The sequence below is a fragment of the Quercus robur genome, chromosome 7 (assembly GCF_932294415.1).
Source record: "Quercus robur chromosome 7, dhQueRobu3.1, whole genome shotgun sequence".
Lineage (NCBI taxonomy): Eukaryota > Viridiplantae > Streptophyta > Magnoliopsida > Fagales > Fagaceae > Quercus > Quercus robur.
Window position 1 is genome coordinate 47596672 of NC_065540.1, and position 15482 is coordinate 47612153.

The following is a 15482-nucleotide window of genomic DNA, read 5'->3' on the forward strand; positions in this document are numbered from 1 at the left end:
GTTGGTTTGTTTGCGAATTGTGATAGTTATCCATTTCATAGTTGGTAAAAATGTGTAACATATGCGTACTTACAAAACAATTAAAAAAAAAAGAAAAAGAAGCTCTTGTTTGTCGTTTGGCTCTCAATTTTATAGTAAAATATGCTGTATTCTAGGATGGAGAGTTTCATTGCGTTAGTTACAAATAAGAATTAAAATTGGCAAATAAATACGGCACCTACAAACTAGAAAGTGATAAAACTCTAAAGAGATTATATTACTATTAGTAAATGATTAAACAATAGGTCCGGTTAAAGAGTGTCATGAGGATATCCGTTAATCAACTATTTTAGAAAAAAATTTATGAAAAATTGGAAAAAATGTAAAAATATATGTATAATTACTTTTTTATTTTCTCATATAAAATTTCTTAGAATAATTTATTAATGTATGACCTGAGAACATCTATCGCTAAAATCCTTAAACAATTCTTAAAAGATAAACTTTCAAACAAAGAAACACTTATCACTTAAACATCGTGAAACCCAAAATACTACCAACACCCTAAATGTGAAAAGTCAAAATACATCTTCACCCTACTAAAAGGTGAATTTGGTTCAGCTTTTTGAAGTTGGATTTTTTGAAAAATTTGAGTTTTCAAAAAGTGCATAATGAAAAAGTGTTTTTTCAAAAAACTGAGTGTTTGATAAAAGCTGTTAAAAAATGTTTTTTGAAAAAGCTGAATGTTTGACTAGCACTTATAAAAGTTGCGGTTTGAGAGATAAATTACTAAAAAGGACAATGTATATATAAGAGAGTTTATTTCATACTTAAATCAACTACTTCATATACTTACTAAATAATAATAATAATAATATAATTTGTATTATTTTAATAATGTTTGGGCAATTTTTCTTTTTTAGTGTCATAATTATTTGTTATTACTATTAATGACTTCTTATCAATATTAATTAAATCTAAATAATTTTCATCATCATGAAGCGCAAAATGAAAATGTAAAAAGATAATAAAATATACACCAATAATCCAAGTTTAAATTGTACTACATAAAAATGTAAAAAAAGATGATAAAATACAAACCAATAACCCAAGTTTAAATTGTACTACATGATATTAAAAAAAAAAAAAAAATAGACAACTACTAATTATTATCCCCCTAAATGGAATTAGCAATGGAATCACGAATAACCACCATCATAGGGTTTGTTAAAGTTCCTGAGTTCTGCTCATAACTGCTACCTGCTTCACTATTATGTTCTCTTCTAGAAATTGAATTTCTATTGGCGTTTATGAAGCCCCTATCATCTCTATCATTTAGTCTAACAAAATTATGAAGAGCCATAGTAACAGATACAATAAGTATTTGGATATGAAATGGAAAAAATTGCATGTTTCTGATAATTCTTCATTTATTCTTCCACACACCAAAAGTGCGCTCAATCGTACATCGAAGAGATGAGTGAGTATAATTAAATTTTTTATGTCTAGTTCTAGGGCTTCCACCTCTCCTTTGAAATTCCTGAAGATGGTATGATATCCCTTTGTATGGTGCCAAATAGCCTTTCATCATTGGGTATCCAAAAACAACTACATAATATTTCCCTAGAAAAAAAAATTCAATTGTATTAACACACACACACAATATGTCAATATAATGAACAATTGATTAACCATGGCACAAACCTGGTGGTGGGTGCAGAGAGTTGTTACTTTGTTTACGAATAGTATCAAGAAAAATGGAAGTGTCATGTGTTGCACCTTCCCATCCAAGCAAAACAAATGTGAATAGCATATCAAAGTCACATGTAACCATCACATTTTGGGTTAGATATCCCTTTCTTCCAAAGTATAGAATGGACTTCTCAATAGGTACAACCGCTATCACGTGTGTGCCATCAATCGCACCGATGCAATCCTAATAAAAACATTAATAGTTTTCAGTTCCACATGCATTGTATTATCTTATAGACAATAGCACTTATTCAAATGTACAATAGTACACATACTTTGAAATGTGGCCAATAAATTGGATGGTCTTTGAAAGTTCAAAAACGTGTACAAAAACACTTTTGAACGTTTAGACCCCCAAAAACCAATTTAATCAACACAGCAATATGTTAAACAACTAGTGTGCGGAAACTTAACATATGCTATAACATGGAATTGATTAAACAACTATCTAAGCCACAACAAAATAAACCACAGCAGATAATGTAAAGGCAGAGATAGAGAGGAAGGAAGATGCAAACACAGCGATAACACCAGATATGTTATCGAAGAGGAAACCGAAGACCTCGGCGAAAAACCTCTCCGCCGCCCTCCAAGCGGTAATCAATCCACTAGAAAATACAGTTGGGATACAAGGACAGCAATAGACCCTCCAAGCCTAATCTACCCAGTGCACCTAAGCCCTCCAAGCTTCTTGCTCCAACGAGGTTGCGCCGAACCTTTTTCTTTTCTAGCTTTCCGGATTCCGCTACTACACCGTAGCATCAACCAATAAAGATTGGCTCCTTCCTAACTGCTTCCCAGAACTCCAAACGTCTGTCTCACAGAGATGATAATGGTGAGAACCAGGTTTGGTATAATAGCCTCTCAAGGATTTGACAATGGAGAGGAAGAGAGTGAGGGATTTTGATGAGACTCTAAGGTAGAGATTGTGGGTGAAACAATCTGATTTTTCTTTAGGGTTTCTCTCTCAAAATTCTCTCTGGAAGCTCTCTTTCAATCGTGGGTTAAAAGGGTATTTATACTCAAGAGGAGTGGAATGCGAAACGTCAGGTTTTTCCAAAACAGGGGTGGCTCGCGGCTTGACCTCGCGGCTTGACTAAGTCGCGAGTTCCAGTCGCGAGTTAACCGTATGGCCAGTTGTCCTGTTTTGTCCTGTAGTGCTCCAGCTAGCATGACTGTTCATCTTCCAGCATGCTTGGCACGTGTGCATCTTCTGGCGGGTTGAAGCCGCGAGTCCAGTCGCGAGTCCCAGCCGCGACACTCTGTTTTCTTGCACACTCTTGAGCAATCTTCACACTATCTCACTCACTACCCTTACAACAATCCCACCTAAATACAGGGTTACTAAATGCTGAAATACAAGCAAATTTGGCACGGAATAAAGCCAATTAGATGGTTGAATAAATTCAACCTTACAGTCTTGTATTTTGGTTGGAACTTCACTAAAAGTTGGATTCGAAAGCTTTACATATGCAGCTGCAAAGCGAGCACCCAACAGTGTGATCATCTTCTCAAAATGTCTACTTATGGTTTCACCCGAATGCTGAAATATTTCTTGAACCATTCGGTTAGATGTTTCATGACCAAATATCGGTAAACAGATTGCCACTAACTTTTCTAACCTTATATTCCTTGAATGTTGAAGTCCATAGTCATGTTGTAAAACTTGCCACAAATTATGAAACACCTCCTTTTTCATTCTAAACATATTATAACACAATTTCTTATTACCTTTCATACAGCGTCTCACCCGAGCCCACTCTGTTTGTTTAGAATCATAACAATGAGTTTTATTAATGTACTTATTGAAATATGTCACAACTGTTTCACAGGTAACTGCCACAAGCTGGTAAAACTCCTCATCAGAATCGTCATTACTATCATTATCATCATTAGAATCACTGTCACTGTCATCATCACTGTCACTATCACCATCATCATCATCATTGTTATCACCATCATTATTATTGTTAACATTGTTATAATTACCACCATCATGATCATCACAGTAATTTCTGTAATAAAATGGTCACTCTCATGAGTACCATTATAATCATCCATATTGGTTTAAGCTACACAACAAAGTAACAAAATAATCAACCATTGCTAATACTACTTTAATATAAATCAACATAATAATCAGAACATACCAAGACAATTCAGAACATCAAGTACATAACACTATAATGAAAATTTCAAATGTATTTACATTACACATATATTAGTCCAAAACTAATACTAAATATCACATAACTTAGTTTAAAGTTAATACAACATAGCTAACTTAGTTTAAAGTTAATATAACATAGTTAATACCACATAAGGTTGGTCACTTCTTTTGGTTATAAATCATTTCTTGTAGCCACTCCAACTGTGACTCTGGGTCCTTGAAAGTAAGGAACATCTCTCTATGTGACCTTTTTAGTAAGATATAGGAAGCTTGAACCACAAACGTATTTTCCACTCCAGGAAGTGCTCTCACAATCGTCATGACATTATTAATTGAACTTGGTGACTCTTGAGAAGTACGTTCAAACCTATTTTGACATATAGTTATTAATTGACTAATACGATCGTCCAACATTGCAGCTCCTCTTATCTTCTTCTTTTTCTTCTGTGAGGGTATTGATTCACTAGTTCGCTTTTGTCCTGAACTACGTGACTGACTAGTATGTCCTTGCTGCAAACTATCAATGTCTAAATTCATGTCACATTGGTTATCCTTAAATTCGGAGTTACCATCTGAATCACCAACACCCTCTTCTGGCATTGTTGGAGGGAGTGTATTTGAAGAAGGGGTCCATGCAGCTACCCCAGTTGCTGCAACATCCCTAAACATTATATCAAGTTGTTCTAGATTCTGTGGACCTTTCTCTTGAAATTTTTTAGCTTTGGGTAATTCCTACAAAATGTAATTGTAATTTTACTCATATAACAATAATAAAAAAAAACTATTTCCAACTAACTACATATTAATAAAATACTCAACTCACCTTCAACTTCAGGCCCCACCAATCATCAGTAGCAGCAATCGTTCCCTTCACTGCATCCCAACCTAATCCTGTGTCAAGATTTCTCAATTGTTCCCACACTTTCCAATCACCTTTTAATACATCCCACCTACTTCTTAATTGGTCCTTATCATAGGAGTGCTTCAAGTATATGTATACAAGAGGTCCTCTTAAAAGTCTTACACTGAAATTTTAACAAATAGTGAGAATCCAGAAAAGAGGAAGATGAGACTGCCCAAAACATTTAACAATTCCATATAGTGATCTTCAAAATAATCTTAATCCAACAAATCAACTGCAATATCCAAGGTTATTAACCTTGAGAACAAATCATACAAATACCAAAATAACAATTTACGAGTCAACTAGATTCAAATTTACATTAAATTCCAATTCTAAATGAAGCAAAACACTTCCACTCCTCATTGTTAAAGACCAAAAAATTCACATAAACAATAAAATTTGCAAAAAAATCTACCATTCAGTACCCAAAAAAAAAAACATTGTATAGCTTAAACCTCAATTCTTAAACTAAGCAATAAATTCTTACAACAAAGCATTCAAAACCCAGAAAATCACATAACTAATAATCAACAAAAACCACAAAAACCAACCCAAAAAACTCAAGCTACCACTCAGTACTAGAAAACATAAAAATAAATATAACCCCATAACATAACTAAAACTTGAAAATTCATATCAAGCAAAAGACTTTCAACCACAACCTTAAAAACCCAGATAATTAAATAACTAATAATCAACATTAAAACACAAAAACTTGTGTGGGGTGCTGATGGGTGTGCGTGCTCTGCTGATATGGGGTGCGTCTGCTGCTGATGGGGCATGAAATCAAAACTTCGATCATATTCCTCCACGACACCCAGATATGCATATCGCAAAATGAAACAACATTCCAATGAAATAAATGTGTACCCAGAAAATTGAGGAAGATCTCGAACAAAAGCAGAGAGGGGAGAGTGTTATTACCTTGGCTCATTCGAATTTGAAAGTCCTCAGCGAGAGAAAGAGAGATAAACGGAATTTTTTCCATTTTGTCTTCTGGATTGGTAAAGGTAGTGGGAGATAAACGGGTTCCAATTTCAAAAGCAAGCTGAGTCATAAATTAGTTATTAGTCCCTATTGAAGTTTGAGATTGCTCCTGAAGTTCTTTAAAATTATAAATTAGCCCCTATGGTAATCCCCAAAAAGAAATTACTCTACTCTAGTCTAAAGTCTAATCAAACGCTGCTTCAAGAAAAAAACAAAAGAATAGAGGAGCCTATCCAAAAAAAAAAAAAAGAATGGACATAGAGGAGAAACAGAAAGGAACAAAGCCCACATACAACGTTACAGGATCTTACAATTTTTCCTATAAATGTGTAGGCTTTTCAAGGAAGAGTAAGTTTGAATAAATTTTATTAAGAATAAAAGAGGTAATTACACTTTCTGAAGAATTGAACTCATTATCCAACCTCAACGGTTGAAAAATTGTACCATCATCTCAAATCCATTGTTTTCTAATAATCTTGACACACAAATTTTCTAGTCTTTGAATTAATAACAATTTTTGGGAAAGGTATTGTTGCTTGACACTGTTTTCATATTGACACTACCGTATATTTATCTTTGTAATATGACATTTTATAATATGTTTTTCAGCCTACAACAATGAATTTCTTGTAATTTAGAGTTTGTATTTTAAGAAATAATATTTGTTATTGCAATTTTTTCTAAGAGCAACGAGGTTTTAGTGTCTATCTAATGTATTGGGTATATGTGACACCTCTCTCACATCGGGATAGGTTTTACATTCATGAGATCCAATTTCTTGTGAGAAGGACATTACACATGTCTAATACATATGTTACATTTTGTATCATATTCCACTTGAAGGGCACTTAAAGATGGTTTCAAGTTTTGACTAAATACTTAATCAATATTGGATCCTTCACTCAACTGAATTGGATCGTGGCGGGTATATATCAAAATGATGCATCTCGACATGTACATGTCGGATGCAACATGTCAATAGCATGGTCAACATGTTGACCATGCTATTGACCATAAAGAAAACCCCAATAGGCTAGGCCTAACCACTTGCCTTTGTCATAGAATAATATTCGTTATTAGTATTAAATTTTTAGTCGTATAAGTCAAAACAAAGAATGATGGAGATCGCCATTTCAATCCCCTTCCATATAGACTGAAAATAGAAAATCTTGCAGAAAGCTTCTATATTTAAATACAGTGATGACAAGTAATGTTTTATAAGACAATAGAGAACAAAGGGAAATTGATTCCCTATCGTGGTAGGCTAGCGCTGTAGTGCACGAGATAGAACATTAACATTACAAGGTAGTTTAAAAACATACAGAAGAATGTGATACGGTTGCTGTGTAATCCAAATCTTACGTTTCACTCTCTCTGCTCCACCCTATCAGTGTCCATATTTATTTTTTAGGTTCGGGCGAATTAACATGGCAGGGTTGGATTTTACCGGGTCTAGTTGTAAATGAACGAGTTCGGGCTCAGCACTAGGAAAATATATAAATTCATTTATATAGTAATTAAACTAAAATTCAAAGTTTAAGTTCGGTAGTTAAACAAAAAAGTTCAAATAATAATGTCATTGCTGACTTTGTAAACACTGATGGTAAGCCTGCTTCAATTCATAAAAGTACACAAGAAAGAGACTCAAAAATAGTGTAAAAGGATAGTACAAAGAGAATTGTACAAGGCCGGTTTCATATAATTTGGGAGCCTAATTAAGAAGAAAATACATGGTGTTTCCAATGCATGTATCTTTCCTCTCATATGAGGATGGACCTCACACTTGTGGGGGCCATCCTCATGTGAGAGGGAGGATGCATGTATTGGAAACACCATATACCACCTTCTAATTAAGGAAAGAATTTTAATTTAGTGGGGCCTTTGTATAATATTTTGGGTTGAGTTTTTGAAGGGAGAAAAATAGTACACAACCAAATTTTAGAATTTTTTTTTTTAAAATTACTTAGGTTATGTTTGGTAACAGTTTTTGTTTTCTATTTTCAAAAACTTGTTTTTGGGAATATAAAGAAAAAATAATTTCCTTGTATTTTTGAAATTAAAAACATGTTTGGTTAGTTGAAATTTTTTTTAAAAAAAATAGTTTTTTGAAGAAAAAAATAGAAAATACTAAAATATGTTATTACTAGGATTTGAACTCTAATGTTAACTCATTAAATGAGACAGATTCATTAAATTAAATGCGTGTTTTTATTAACTTTTAAAAATTAGAAACTAGAAACAGCCTTTTGCATGTTTTCAATTTCCTTCACAAATTGAGTTTTGAAAACAATTTTTATTTTCTATCCATTTTGGATTGCCAAACAAGTTTTTTAGTCTCAAAAACAGAAAATTGTTTTTGAAAACAGAAAATAAGGAGAAAAAACAATTACCAAACATACCCTTATTATCTTGCAATCTTGGAAAATGCTAAAGGTAATACAAACTTTACTACATAATAAAGCATACAAATTGATGCGTCCATAAATGTAATTGGTGGGCTTCAACTATCTAATAAATGAATCTTTGAATTTTTTATTTTGATTTTTTATTTTATTTTTTTTGGTGATTATGGACATAAAAATTTGTAATATTTCTCAATTTTATTAATTCAATGTTGTTCCAACCAGAATGGTTGGAATATCCCGTACTAGTATGCAAACAAGTACGATCGAGAATACCTCATGTTCCACCTTGGGTCAGATTTCGGCCTATTATTTCGGGCCATTTCTTCCAATTTTGGTTGAGTTGAGGATTTCAGCTGGTACTAAAGTTTGCCTATTTAAAAAAAAAATAAAAAAATTCTAAAACCTAAACTTGCCGTTTTGGGCTTCATTGTTTCTCCTTTAGTTTCATCCTTGTCCCTTTGAGCCACCACACTTCTCTAGTGTTGACATTTCCTTTGCTAGAAAACACTTACTTGTTGGGCATGTTGGGGTCCAGCCTTGCTTGTGTGAGGAAGCGTTAAGACCAAAGAAAGCATTAAAAAAAGAAGAAGAAAAAAGCAGATCAAGAAGTTTGTGGAGAAGAAGAAAGGAGGAGATCAGATGGAAAGGATATGATAAGTGAAAATGGAAAAATACGTGTGGACTAATGGAGATAGTAAGGAAACTTCTAGGAAATTTCCTAGTTCAAAAGCTAATCCTAGATTCTTATTTACTTACAATAATGCCACAAGTAAAAAGTTATAAAATATTCACATAATTTTTTTATTAACTTTACTGCATTGGTTTTTAAGTTGAAAGAGTATACACTATACATTTATTAAATTGTTTAAAATTATTCAAAATATGAATTTTATTTGTAGAAAATTATAATAAAATATTTTTGAATCCCACTTTATTGAAGATTTTTTTTAAATATATATATATATATATATATATTTTTTTTTTTTAGGAACCCGAAACACCTTATAATGGTATGCCAAAATAGGCCGGTACCGAAATATTCCGTTCCACTGAACAAAATGAAACAGGTTATAAAACGGAATTAATAACACTGATATTTCTAACATCATTTTACAATTTTGAGAATTTTTATAATGAGATGGGATCTTTTTATAAAAGTTGAAATTATTAAAACAAAAAAAGGAGTATTAAATAGACCTAGGAACCACCATTGGAATTGGGTAATTATTTACGTAGCGTAGAGCTGCTCATGTCCTATATGTAGAACTCTAATCAATTTCACCAAGAATAAACTAAGGGTTCGTTTGGTTGGTAGAGTGGAAAAGTGGGAGGATAGAAAATATTTAGTTTTCTCTAGTGTGTGTTTGGTTGGAGGGATGGAAAAGTGGGAGAGTGGAAAACTCTTTTGTTTGGTTGAAAAGAAAAGTGGGAGGATAGAAAATATAATTTATATAAATTGATTATTATACTCTTGTTACATAATAGGTAAGAAACAGATTTATTTGTACTCATTAAATAATATAAAACTTACCAACAATTATATTTTTCAATGAGAAATGTTACGTCCACAACATTTTTCGCAATACTTTTATAATAAAATTTATGTGAAAAGTTGTTACTAGTTCTAATTTAAATCTACCACTAAAATTATTTTTTTACTCACCAATATTAACTAATAATAATCTGTTACTTAAAATTTATTGTAAAAATATTGTGGTAACATTTCTCAATTAGGATTTTTTATTATTTATATTATTTCTCCTTTCTCTCATTTCATTTCATCCATACGTTTTTCTTTTTCTTTTCTTTTTTCTTCTTCTTTTTCTCCGGATCCTCTACACACATTGTCCTTATCTCTATCCACCCCCTTCTTTTCTTTCTTTTTCTCCCTCATTCAAGAACGTTCCAGCACTTAGCAGCTCTCATTCATTCTTTTTTTTCTCCAACTCTCACTCTCTGTTGTCAAGTTTTATGTGCCTTTCCTCTTTTGAACTCGCCATTTATTTCATTAACTGTTCAATTCTTTACTGTATACGTCCTTTTTTTTTTTAGCAGCTCTCATTCTTTCCTTTTTTTTTTTTCTCTAGCTCTCACTCTTTTTTTTTTTTTTTTTTGAGAAGAAAAATGTAGGTGAGAAGGCCATCAGGTCATGAATGAGGGTAAGTGGGAGAGGGAATTTGTGTAAAAATGCCATAAGTCCACTTTTCTCCCCACAATTTTCCTCGCGATTTGGGAGAATGAGAATTGTGGGCCCGGGAGAGAAAATTTTCTCCCGGGTTTTCCTTCTTTAATGTTTTCCTTCTTTTGCCAAACAGTGAAAAACACTGTTTTCCACCCTATTTTCCTCAATTTTCCATCCTCCCTAAAATCACCCCAACCAAACACAGTGTAAAGGTCAAAGAATTTTCAAGTCACGAAATATATAGATTTATAGTGATTTATATAGCTCAAGCGCTTATTAAGGGAAAAATTATTTTCAAAAAAATTTGGGGTATTAATTATAGGGGTGGCAATTTGTGTTCAAGTGTCGGATCATGTCAACATATGAGTATTTGACCATATGGGTCAATATTAACATGACATGTTTATTAAACAGGTCAAGATTTCTTAATTTTAACACAACCCATTTATTAAACGGGTCAGTCGTGTCAACTTATTTATCAGATTTTATTAAAATAAAAAATTAGGAAAAAACAAACAAATATATATTTTTTAATATAAAATTCAGAACTAACGAGTAACTGTATCACAAATAATCATTTAAAACTAAAACATATCTCAATATCACAAATAATCAATCACAATGTGTTCAAAAAAATAAATCACAACAACTAATAAGTTTATATACCTAAGGTTTGAAGGGTATATTGGTAAAATATCATTTAATTAAACAAGTTAGATATGTTAAATAGGTTCCATAGGTTGAACACTAATCCAATTCATTTATTAAACGGGTCAGTTGTGTTAACCCGAATATTACACGAACCTATTAAGTCTCAACTAATAACCTACTAATTTCGTGTTGGGTTCGTGGGTCGTGTCCAATTTTTCCACCTTTAATTAATTAAACCTAAGAACCATTACTATAATGAGGTAATTATTACATAGCTTATTGGCTCATGTGCTATATGTAGAACTCTAATCAATTTCACCAAGAATATAAACTAAATGTTAAAAAATTTTCAAGCCTTGAAATATATAAATTTATCTAAAAAAATGTATAAGACGTCACTTTCACCCAAGGAGTTAGTGCAATTAATATTAAATTATATAATTAAATGCCACTTTATTACAACATAATGATAGTTGAAAAGGATTTGCACGATTCATGTTCATGTATCTATTTAAATTAGAGTAGGGGTCATTATAATGAGTACTCTTAGAGAAATGATTAACAATCCATTATAGAAAATTTTTGACATCATTTTTATGGGGAAAAAAAAAGCTGTCAAAATATTAATTATTTTTTTTTCCTATAAAAATTTTCTTTAAATTGATTGTTAAGCATTGCCCTAATACTAGACATACATACTTTTTTTTACAGATATGGTGAGTGATTACTGATAAATGAAAAAGTGATATTAATGGTGGGTTTAGATGAAAATTAGTAAAAAACTAGTCACATCAACTGTTTGTAAAATAGTTTGTGGTGGTAGTATTACTCTTAAAATTATTACTTTGATCCTTTTTATGATAGTATTACTCTTAAGATAGTTTGTGCTGTTAGTATATTAAACATCACATCAACTTATTTTAGCAAAAATATTTAAATTAGACTAGAATAGAATTTTTATCTTGTGTAAAAAAAGAAAAAGAAAAAGAAAAGATACTCTCTTTTCTCAATTGACCCTAATTTCACTTAGGGAAAAATATACCCTGGGTTGGGTATATGCTTCTCCTCTCTCATAGCTGGTAAGTTCAATTTTATTAATTCTGGACCGTTCTGATCGGAATATTTTGTACTAGTATGAGAATACCTCACGTTCCACCTCGAGTCAAATTTCGGCCTATTTCGGGTCATTTCGGCCAATTCCGACCAATTTCAGCCGAGAAGATAACTTCGGCCGGTACTAGAGTTTGCCTTCTTTTTTTTTTTATTACTTAAAAAAAAAATAATAATCTAAAACCTAAACTTGCCATTTTGGGCTTCACCGTTTCTCCTTAAGTTTCATCCTTGTCTCTTTAAGCCACCACACTTCTCTATCGTTGACATTTCCTTTGCTAAAGAACACTTACCTGTTGGGTATGTTGGGGTCCAACCTTACTTGTGTGAGGAAGCATTAAGACCAAAGAAAGCATTAAAAAAAGAAGAAGAAAAAAGCGGATTGAGAAGTTTGTGGAGAAGAAGAAAGGAGGAGATAGTAAGGAAACTTCTAGGAAATTTCCTAGTTCAAAAAAAAATCCAAGATTCTTATTTATTTACAATAATACCACAAGTAAAAAGTTAAAAAAATGTTCACATAATTTTTTTATCAACTTTACTGCATTTGTTTTTAAGATGAAAGAGTATACAGTATACATTTATTAAATTGTTTACAATTAATCAAAATGTGAATTTCATTTGTTGAAAATTATGAATAAATATTTTTTAAGCCCACTTTATTTAAGATTTTTTAAAAAATAATTCATTATTTTATATAAAAGTAATATATATATATATATATATATATATATTTTAGGAACCCGAAATAGCTTGAAACGATATGCTGAAATAAATCGATACCGAAATATTTCATTCCATTGAACAAAACGAAATAGGTTCCGAAATGGAATTAATAATGTTGGCTGAGTCCCACTGGTTTTGAGAGAGCGAAAACATATACTCAATGTAGGATATATTTTCTCATTCTCCCAAAGGTTTGGTAAGGCCTACTGAACATAAATGAACTCTCTCTTTTCTACTATTGATATGTTTGCTCTTGTTAATTTGTTATTTTTTGAAGAATTTGTAATGTTGTTTTTTCGTGCCAAATTTATGTGTTTTTATCATATTTTGATAAATGTTCCGTGCCGCCGGGGGGGGATTACATGTAGTTCCTTATCTAAGTTGGTAAAATCAGTTGAGAGTGGGATCATGACTTATTGCTTACGACCAAGCTTGCCTACAAGGTTGCCATGCATTAAGAAAGGGGGAGCCTTTTGTCCTATGTGTGTTGTAACCTGCTTGCAACCTAGTCAAATGGCAACTTGGCTCAAGAACAGATTCCAGCTCTTTGATCTTATCTGCAGCCAGCTCATTTGGTACTAACACACACCCATTCAATCTATTCCAATTATCTCTAGAAACTAGAGAAAACCTTGAGGAGAGAAGATTAATAGGAATTATGGAAGCTTATTGTGCTCATCCTTTTAGAGAGATAAAACCAATTCCAATTGAGTTAATCCGTAGCTTTTTTTTTTCTTCTCTTCCCTCTCACCATGCTATATATATCCTTAAAGAAGAGATTTTTACCTTCACTAGCTAAACCATTTCTGAGTGTTAGAGAGAAGTTGGTTGCTAGGTATTTTTGGAGGTTCAAGCCACAAATCCAAGTCTCACTTAGTGATTAGTGGTTGGTCGCTCAACTGGCATGACTCTGTAGAGGAATAGACTCGGTGAAGTCAAATGCTAGTATGAACTCACAGGGCTCAAGTACTTAGGGAGATTTAGGCTTAGGGGGTCTATATCAATCTTGTACTGTATCTACTTCATAATGGAGTTTTGACTTGGAGAGTCAGCATGGTGGATTTTCACCGAGGGCCCTAATTTGTTCTTCAAAAACATGTAGTTGTGTTTTCATTTAGTTTTATCTTTTTATTTCTACACTTAATATTACTTTGTTGCTTTATATTGCTTATTTCCATCCATAGATTTTTTCAATTGGATAATCACTTACACATGGATTAATTTGTTAGTTTAAACTAAAAGTGATATAATTAGCTGTAAAATTGGATATTGGGGGTCTTAATATTTGCCTAGGTTGTTAGATATTGTTCTTTCAATTTGATTTCACTTCTCTTAGTGGTTTAGTAGGGCTATATAGGTCCTATTTAGTGGCGGCTCTAGGAATTTTTCTTGGGGTAGTCATTAAGAAACTTAATTTTACAAATCTTATAAAGAGATAACTTAAATTTATTAACGTTTTTTTAAAAAAAAACACGCTAACACATGAAGTACTATAATTTCTTTCGACTAACAAAGAGAAAAAGAATAAAAAAAAAAAATGATTGATAAGTGATAAAGTTGGAATTGAGAATGCCCAAATGAGAGTAATAAAGCGAAAAATAGTTTGAAATGATAATAGAAAAGAAAAAAATTGAGAGAGAGAGAGAGAGATTGATGATATTTGCTACAACTACAAGCTGAGTCTCTAAGAAAAGCAAAATTGTTGCAATTGTAAAGTCTAAGAGAGCATAACTACTGACGAACAAGTTACAAATTTAAATGATTATGATTTTTATTTTTATTTTTTGATTTTGAATAGGCTTTTTGTTGAATAATATGTTCATTTTGTTGGTCCAATCTTATTCTTGTTTGAGTTATTTTTGTTGTTATTTGGGCTAATGTTTATATTTTTTTTTTATTTAAGCTTTTTTTTTTCCCCTTTGTTTAAGGGGTTAAGGATTATGTTTGGGGGGACAAAATTATTTTTAGAGTAATGCTATGTTAACAATATTTTCACAACAAATTTTATGCAACAAGTTGTTACTAATAGGTAAAAAAATTATATCAATATTGAGCCTAAATTAGAATTGATAACAACTTATCGCATAAAATTTGTTGTGATAATATTGCGAATTTAGCATTACTTTTATTTTTGTTGAATCCAAATTCTTGTAATTCTCTAATTAGAGTATTCAACACTTTTATTAGAGGGTCAATTTAGTATATAATATTTGTTATAACCATAATCTAAAACACATGCATAAGGCTGAGATTCATGATTTCATAGATTTGGCATTTAACGCCGCATCTCTTTTCTCTAACAAAATAAAAATAAAAATATGGCTGAGGATTTGATGACCTCACATTCCTCTAAAGTTATTCTCATTTGATTAATCCAAAATGCCATTTTCGCAATGGGAAAATCCTTATATACACAGTATGTTTTACACACAAAGTGTTGCCATACAATACAATGTGTATAAAATACAAAATACATTGCGTAAAACAAACAAAACTCTTTGGTAATTACATGCATGTTAAAAAGTCCAAATAGTGGTCATTTTACCGAATATTACAAAATTCAAAATACCATATTACAGAATTCAACATACTATTTTGGTGATGGGAAAATAATATCAC

At 31.8% G+C, this 15482-nt stretch overlaps 1 protein-coding gene and 1 long non-coding RNA gene across 2 annotated transcripts in view; both read right to left on the bottom strand.

The window, feature by feature from the left end:
• Nucleotides 1-1062: 1062 nt before the first annotated feature.
• Nucleotides 1063-2038, bottom strand: LOC126693727 (uncharacterized). Its single transcript, XR_007645482.1, has 3 exons — nucleotides 2007-2038; nucleotides 1684-1915; nucleotides 1063-1602 (listed from the first exon to the last, which is right to left on the bottom strand). It is a non-coding gene; the product is annotated as an uncharacterized LOC126693727 (long non-coding RNA).
• A 1849-nt stretch (nucleotides 2039-3887) lies between these two features.
• LOC126691521 (L10-interacting MYB domain-containing protein-like) overlaps nucleotides 3888-15482 on the bottom strand; it is a 37572-nt gene continuing 25977 nt past the window's right edge. The window contains exons 4-5 of the mRNA XM_050386553.1: nucleotides 4725-4926; nucleotides 3888-4633 (exon numbers count right to left, since the gene is read on the bottom strand). Of these exons, the coding sequence (XP_050242510.1) occupies nucleotides 4061-4633; nucleotides 4725-4926 (775 nt within the window). The 3' untranslated portion in view covers nucleotides 3888-4060. The remainder of the gene's footprint in view (nucleotides 4634-4724; nucleotides 4927-15482) is intronic.